General features: G+C 46.7%; 1 protein-coding gene across 1 annotated transcript; it reads right to left on the bottom strand.

The window, feature by feature from the left end:
- Positions 1–328: 328 nt before the first annotated feature.
- On the bottom strand, positions 329–3543 carry slc25a5 (solute carrier family 25 member 5). Its single transcript, XM_059976761.1, has 4 exons — positions 3290–3543; positions 1601–2084; positions 1371–1511; positions 329–754 (listed from the first exon to the last, which is right to left on the bottom strand). Exons 1-4 carry the CDS (start codon positions 3401–3403, stop codon positions 597–599), a joined length of 897 nt encoding a protein of 298 aa, XP_059832744.1. The 5' UTR covers positions 3404–3543; the 3' UTR covers positions 329–596.
- Between the last annotated feature and the right edge of the window lie 4716 nt (positions 3544–8259).

Raw genomic sequence — 8259 nt, 5'->3', positions numbered from 1 at the left:
AGTACAAACTACAACTTGCAATTCAGGCAACTAGCTGCAGAAGAGTAGCTGCCAATGAAATCATAATTCTTTAGTTTTTAATGTCAAGGCTGACAAAAAAAAAGCCATTTGAACAGGAAGCTGGATGGTCTGCTGCATTAAAAAAAAATCAGTGAACTCCTTCAGGTAAACAGTAGACTCATCCCCCAGATCAGGAAACAGAATAACAACTGTATCCACAATTAGCCCCAGGGACAACAAAATATGCACAAAGGGATAAATCCTATGAAAAATGTATACAGACTGGCTGAGAAGTGTGGATATAAATGAAACATTAATAAAGGCTACAGACATTTACACTGTCAATTTTATTTTTAGTTACAGTAATTTAAAAAGAGCAGACCGGCTGGATGAAATGATTTAGTCCCATCATTACGGAATGATACTAAGTGTACAGAGAATGATTGTGGTCATTTAACATGGTCGCTTCATAACCCAAACCAGCTTTTTACCAGATGGGCCCCTATAAATAGGTGTAATTTTTGAGAAAGTCCATGAATGTACAAGATATGTTACAGTACAACACTGGTTCACGCAACATTGACGTCTGTGACCATTTAAACAAATTTCTTGAATTCATCATACAAGACCAGCACAAAAGCACCACCCATGCCTCGCAGGACATTGGACCAAGCACCTTTGAAGAAAGCTTTGCCACCCTCATCCTGCAAGATTTTCTTCCAGCAGTCAATTGTTCCTTTGTACATGATGTCAGCTGGAAATAGAAAGAATTAAAAAGAAAAGTTAGCTCAACCTCTATCAAAGAAAACCTCAACCAATCATCAAAAGTAACACAAAATGTCACTCGGCTGGTCAGTCAGAGTGGAATAAACAGTTGACGTTTTGGGCCGAAACCCTTCACCAGGACTGGAAAGAAAGGAGGCAGAAGTGTAGAGGGGAAGGAATACAAGGGGGCAAGTGATTGGTGAAATGAAAGGTCACTCTGCTCTACCCGGAATAGTGAGGCTTGTGAGATCCCACACAATGCATCTACCCAGCACGACTCTCCACTGGAGTGTCAAGCAACCACGAATAGTAGGTAGTTGTCAGCTTCTCTCACCCCTCCCATAAACAATGCTGGCAGGGAGTGAGGACTATGTCCAGCTCCAAAAGGAATCAGTAAATATTCCGGCTCAGGACAATTACAGCCACAGGAACTCCAGTAAGCTCCTTCTGCAGTACTTTTTAAAATATTTCTTACTGTGATGGTAATTATTTACTGTGTAGGTGCTGCAGGTCAGGGAACAAGCCCAGTTCTGTCTTAAGCATGCAATAAAGATACGAACTCAACAGCTACAAGATACCGACTGGCTCCTGTGCCCAGAACCTACCTCCTTTCCGCCCAGACTGCATCATCATACGACGACGCACAGTATCAAATGGATAGGAAGTCACACCAGCAACAGCTGTCACAGTCTGAGCAATCATCCAGCTGACCACGATGTGGGTGTTCTTGGGGTCTGGGAGCATTCCTGGAGGAGAAAAGAGAACAGTAGCGCTTAGCACCTGCAGGAAGCAACTTTGCGAACATGAGCGCATGGACGAGGCGTCGCAGGCTCACCTTTGGCAGTGTCATAGATCCCGAAGTATGCAGCTCTGTAGATGATGATGCCCTGTACAGACACGTTGAAGCCCTGGTAAAGTCCCTTCAGGCCGTCTGATTTGAAGATCTTGGCAAGGCAGTTGCCCAGACCAGAGAACTCCCTCTCTGAGGCAGACTTCCCAACATCCGCGGCCAGGCGCGTCCGGGCAAAGTCGAGTGGGTAGACAAAGCAGAGAGACGTGGCCCCGGCAGCACCGCCAGACGCCAGGTTACCAGCAAAGTAGCGCCAGAACTGTTTCTTGTCAACACCACCGAGGAAGATCTGCTTGTACACATCTTTGAAAGCAAAGTTGAGTGCCTGGGTGGGGAAGTATCTGATCACATTGGCCAAATTCCCACGCCAGAAGGAGATGAAACCTTGCTCTCTTGGGATGCGTACAACACAGTCAATTATCCCTTTGTATTGCTTTTCTGCTGCTATCTGCTTGCTCGCATGTTGCACCTGTAATAGATACACTCAAATTAGTTGGGGGTATCAAAATGGCCAGGAACGGTATCTAAACATCCTTTGGACTCCGCACTGGTGAAGCTGATCTGTACAAAGCAGCCACGCTGGGAAACTAATCCCGCCCCCAAGCACTAAGGTGACCCTGTCTCGACTTCTAAGTGGCAAGGGCAGGTTTGACCTTCCAACTGCATTGCCTGCACACCGTTTCCTTAGCTACCGGCTTGCGTTTCCGGTAGCACTAGATGCCACGACATTGGGCGCCTGCTGCACCGGGCAGACTGCAAAAGCCCCTAGAGCGATGGCGGGTGCGCTGTATTGCAGCTCCGACCCACCGGCATGCGAATTCCGCAGTCACTGGCGCATCCCTTCCCTCTGCACAGCGACTGCGGGATTCCGCGACAGATTAGTCATCGCAGCAAGCGGGGAAACACCTTCTGGGAGGGGCAGAACAGCTGAAACTATCCAAATTCTTGTCACGACGACAACCTCACTAGACTGAACAAGAGAGATCCTGGTGATTTTACCGACAGATTCCCCCTCCCCCCTTACAATACACGTGCCTTGGGAACAATGAGCAGGTCGGAGCCAGGCCCGGCGTTGCTTCCTCACGAGAAGCTCTTGTTCCTCTAACCATCACTGAACAACTTTTACTAAAAAATGTTTAAAAACCTCTCCCATCGGGTTAATTCCCCCACCCGGTTCGCCTCCGGATCCACAGTAGGAAGCGAGGCCGAGATGACTGCAGACTAGACCTCCCTCTCTTGGCGCCTCCTCCATCAATGTTAACTGGCCTTGTCCAATAGGCCGCGCTCCTTCTCCTTGCTACGACCTTGATTGTCTTGTAAGTCACGTTTAAAAATTGACATTTTTAAAAAAAATAAAGACACTACGGATGGCGGCCACATGAATGCAAAACGCTTTAACGTAAATGCTAAGTAGATGCTTATTAGCCGAATAGGGGAAGACACACATTTTCAGTAAGGTACTGGGTGATCGAAGGAGGAAGCTCCATTTTACATTCTACTTCTACTGGAGTGGAGGAAAAATAGTTTCATTACAGCCAATTTTTCCTACGGATAACCACCAAGACTGGATGCAATGCCGTCATTTCGCCCGCCAGCAGTCTGCTTTAGTACAGAGGAAAGAAAAGATAATCAACTGTTGGAGACGCCGAAATTGCATTAAAAGGCCTCGATTACCTGCAGTAGAAGCTTCACTCTCTCGATTGGGGCTACAGCCGTCTTGGAGATGGCAGCAGCTACGCCACCAGCCAGGAAATCCTTACTGAAACTTATGATCTTGTCTGTTGCCATTTCGAGCTTCTTCAATTTACCTTCGCGACCTTTGTGTTAAATATTGAATACAAGTGTCTTTTTTTAAAATATATATACACACGCACTGACTGACCACACAGCACCCCGCACTCTTGCCGGCGCCGATGAAATGGCCGACTTTGCAGCGGAAGTGAAGCTTTAAGGCGGCAAAGCTACCGCGAGAGCGCGCGAGCGGCTCCGGGGCGCGGCAGCCGCGCGTCTGATTGGTCGGCCGCGGCACTCCTCGCTGTGTGATTGGCCGGGCTGACGAAGCCCCCGGGAGGCTCGCGCGCCGGCCCATTGTCCCGGGCGGACACGGGTGGGGGGGGGGGGGGGGGGGTGCTGCTGCGCGGCCGAGCGTAACCCGGGGTCCGCACTTTGTAACTGTAACAAACCATTGTTACTGCTCCAGCCTCCTCACCCACATCAATTACCACCTCGTTTGGGTGGAGACGGAGCCAGTAACACATCCAACTCCTTGAAGGTCACATTGTCGCTTGGTTGCATTTTTCTCAGACTCTTTCACATGATACCGGTTCCGTGGAACCGCTGATTTCAAATTTAAAGTCAACTCATTGCTGATTTACTGATAGTAACCGACTCACGGGTTATGTGAGTTAGAGTGAGAACAGCTTTGAGTCCTTGCAACATACAACTGATGCATTTTTAAAGTTTTACTGCGGATTTACTCTGTTAAGGGTCAATTCGAGTTAGTGACCAAGACTGTATCACCCTTTTCAGTCCATTATTCTTTACCGTTCCTTGCTGCCCTTTCTTGCTTCCGGACAATCACGGCGTTTTATTTCTGAGAAATATGCGAGTCTTATCTGATTTTCCATCTTTTACGACTCAGTTGAACATAATCTTGCTTTTCAGCGGCAAATTTGTACGATTTAGATCCAAAATAAGATTTTAAACAGACTTAAAATATATTGGCACGCAGAAGATGCCGTTTTATCCTGTTCTGAAGACTCATTCCCCTTTAAAAAATCCTGGGTATTAGTTGTGAGTAAGAAGATTGAAGTGAGTTTAAACTGAACGCTGGGCGTTTCGATCGCATAACGTAAGAGAGTCAATGCTGTACTCTAGGATTTCTAAAGAGTCAAATGCAGACTTTCAGATCAACACACGCAAAATACGGAAGGAACTCGGTAGTTCAGGCAGCCTCTGGAGAGTCCTTCCTCCGGACTGGAAAGGAAGGGGAAGAGCTGCTGGTGAAGGATCCTGCCCGACCGGCTCAGTCGCTCTGCATTTCCAGCATCTGTAGAATCTCTTGTGCTTTAGCTGTGATGTTAAATTAAGGCGTTGCTTCCCAAATAAGACAAAACGAAACAAATCAACAAGGAGATCTAACTGAAGTTGAGTCATCTAGATTCCGGAGAGGACACCAAGCAGCTGGCCCTATTACCTCCAGTCCAGTCGGAGGTGAGGGGGCAGCACCGTAACGAGGAAACTGAGAACAGACTCCTTGTCTGATATGTGTGCACTGAGATTCACTCTGTTGTGGATTGAGCTTCGACTCGGACGGAGAGGCCAGTCAGTAGAAGTGTTCCTGAAACAGAAAATGCTGCAAGTGTTCTGTAGGTCAGGCAGCGTGTATGGAGGGACGAACAGCTAATGGTTTGGTTTGATGATCTTTGGCTAGAGTGTTCTGATTTCCAGCATCAGTGGATATTTTTGTTTAAACGTGAGGAAATCTGCATATGCTGGAAATGCAAAGCAACACACTTTGCAAAATCCGAGGGACTCAGCAGGCCAGGCAGCATCGATGGGAAAGAGTAAACAGTTGACGTTTCAGGCCGAGACCCTTCGTCAGGACTGGAAAGGAAGGAAGGAAGGGGAGAAGTCAGAATTTTGTTTTCTATTCCCCCCCCCTCACCAAATATGTATCTCATTCTGAAAGAAAAACTGATTTTTACCCCATTTCAGGAAAAGCAATTTGGAAACTGTGATACTAGAATCTGGAGCAACTGACAATCTGATAGCGTAGTGATTAGCACAACGGTTTACAGTACCAGCAACCCGGGTTCGATTCCCACCACTGTCTGCAAGGTGTTGTACAATCACCCCGCAAAAACTTACACCGGGTGTTCCCGTTTCGGGCTAAATCCTAAATCGGGGGTTTGCTGGACGGTGTGGCGTTAAAATGCCAGAAGGGCCTATTCTGTGTTGTACTCAATAAATAAATAATCCACTGGAAGAACAGCAGCATCTGTAGGTGGAAGGGAATTCCTGATGTTTTGGGACCAAACCCTGCATTAGCAGATTGTTTCCTGCATGGAAAGATTCCAGTCTGTAGCAGGTCCAATTACACTCCTGGAAGACCACAGACCATAAAGATATAGGAGCAGAATTAGGCCTTTTGGGCCATTGAATTTGCTCCGCCATTTCATCATGGCTGATCCATTTTTCCTCTTGGTCCCGATCTCCTGTCTTCCTCTCGTATCCCTTCATGCCCTGACTAATCAAGTATCTATCACCTTCTGCCTTAAATATACATAAAGATTTGGCCTCCACAGCTGCCTGTGGCAAAGAATTTCACAGATTCACCACTCTCTGGTTAAAGAAATTCCTCCTCATCTCCATTCCAAAAGAATGCCCCTCTATTGTGAGGCTGTGTCCTCTGGTCCTAGACTCTCCCACCATAGGAAACATCCTCTCCACATCCATTCTATCAAGGCCTTCCACCATTCGACAGGTTTCAATGAGGTCACCCTTCATTCTGCTGAATTCCAGTGAATACAGTCCCAGGGCCATCAGACATTCTTCATATGACAAGTCATTCAATCCTAGAATCATTTTCATGAACCTCCTTTAAACTCTCTCCAGTTTCAACCCATCCTTTCTAAGCTAAGGGGCCCAAAACTGCTCACAATACTCCAAGTGGGGCCTCACCAGTGCCTTATAAAGTTTCAAATTCCATCATTGCTTATATTTCTAGTCCTCTTGAAATGAATGCTAACATTGCATTTGCCTTCCTCACCACAGACTCAACCTGCAAATTAACCTTCAGGGAATCCTGTACAAGGGCTCCCAAGTCCCCTGGCAATGTCAGAGACAGCTTTTTACACAGAGAGATGTGTGCATGGAACGTGCGGCCAGGGGTGGTGGTAGTGGCAGACACCTTAGGGAGAGTTAGGATGAAATTAAAATGGTGGGCTATGTGGGAGTGAAGCATTGGCTTGTTCTCGGAATAGGTTAAAAGATTGGCACAACATCTGCACCAAAGGGCCTGTACTGTGCTGTTCTGTTCCATGTTCTGTGTTCTAAGAGAGTTCCTTGTTCTCAAAGGTTAATCAGGCACTAGAATTTCTCTCCAGACTCAGAGAGAAGAAACAACAGTCCTCGTGACCCCCCCTCCACCGCCAAGCAGCCTCTCTTACGTGTATATGGATTTTCAGAAGGCTTTGATAAAATCGTAGGAAAGAGGTTAATGTGAAAAATAACGTGGCAAGCTGGAATGCATTAAACATTGACATTTACAGACAAGAAAGGGAAAATAGGAATAAATGGATCTTTTCTGGTTAGGAGGCACTGACTAGTGAGGAACCAAAAAACCCAGTGCTTGTCATCCATGTTTGTGGGATTGGTTTCATTTCAAGTTCAAGTTCATTGTCATTCAGCTCCACACATGTATACAGTTAATTTAAACATTCCTCTGGGACCAAAGTGCAAAGCACAGTACATATATCAAATACAGCACATAAAATAATATTAACGTAATAATATTAAGAGAAAATTTAAAAGTATTCTGTATACAAGTTGACACAAAGTTCATATATGACATGTAGTTAAATATACAACGGTATTTCAACTACTGGCGCTGTCATGAGTAACGTGTACTGGGTGGCAGCAGTGTGTTCAGAAGTCCCACAGCCTGGGGATGGGGTTCCCAACCTTTTTTATGCCACAGACCAATACCATTAAGCAAGGGGTCTGTGGACTAGAGGTTTAGAACCCCTGGCCTGGGAGAAGAAACTGTTTCCCAGCCTAACAGTCTTATACTGTGGTACCTTCAGACTGATGGTAGAAGGGAATCGTGGGACAGAAAGTGGGGGGGGGGCGGTCTTTGACAATGCAGAGGGGCTCTGCAAAATCAGTACTTCTGCTATATGTCCTAGATAGTGGGTGTGGGAGGAGGGGAGAGAGATCCTGATGATTCTCTCAGCAATCCTCACCATCCATTTAGCATCATGGTTGGCACCAACATCGTGAACCGGACTGTCTCTTCCTGTGCTGAGCTGCCTTCTATGGGAGCTACGTATGACATTCCTAACACTGTCAATGACATGAAACTGGGTGGGGTCATGAGTTGTGAGGAGACTTCAAGGGACTTGACTGCTGAGGTAGGGCCTCGACCTCTTGCCAGTCTCTATAGATGTGCTGACTGGGTGCATCACAGGCTGGTATAGAGGCTGCAGGAGGCTATAGGTTCTGCCAGCTCTATCACAGGCCAAACCCTCACCACCATGCAGCTTCAAAATGTGATGTCTAAAAAGGCAGCATCACCCTCATCATCTGGGATGTGCCCACTTCGTATTACCACATCAGATTGGTACAGAAGCCTAATGTATCAACATCTACTATTTCCCTGGCGGAGCGTATCAGACACTTCCCACTCTCTGTGTAAAGAAACTACCTCTGACATCATCCCTGATCTGAACACAATACTCCAGGTGTAGTCTAACATTACTATGTGGTTCCTGATCTCAGTCCTCCAACTAATAAAGCCAACACCCCATCAGGCATCGTATTGACTCCTGCAGAGTTCTACAGGAGTACAGCAGAGATCATTCTCACTGGTTGCAACACAGCCTGGCATGGAACCTCCAAGGCACACTACGACTGCAAGAGAC

The sequence above is a fragment of the Hypanus sabinus genome, chromosome 8 (genome assembly GCF_030144855.1).
Source record: "Hypanus sabinus isolate sHypSab1 chromosome 8, sHypSab1.hap1, whole genome shotgun sequence".
NCBI classification, from domain to species: Eukaryota; Metazoa; Chordata; class Chondrichthyes; order Myliobatiformes; family Dasyatidae; genus Hypanus; species Hypanus sabinus.
This window is presented reverse-complemented; position numbering and strand designations above follow the sequence as displayed.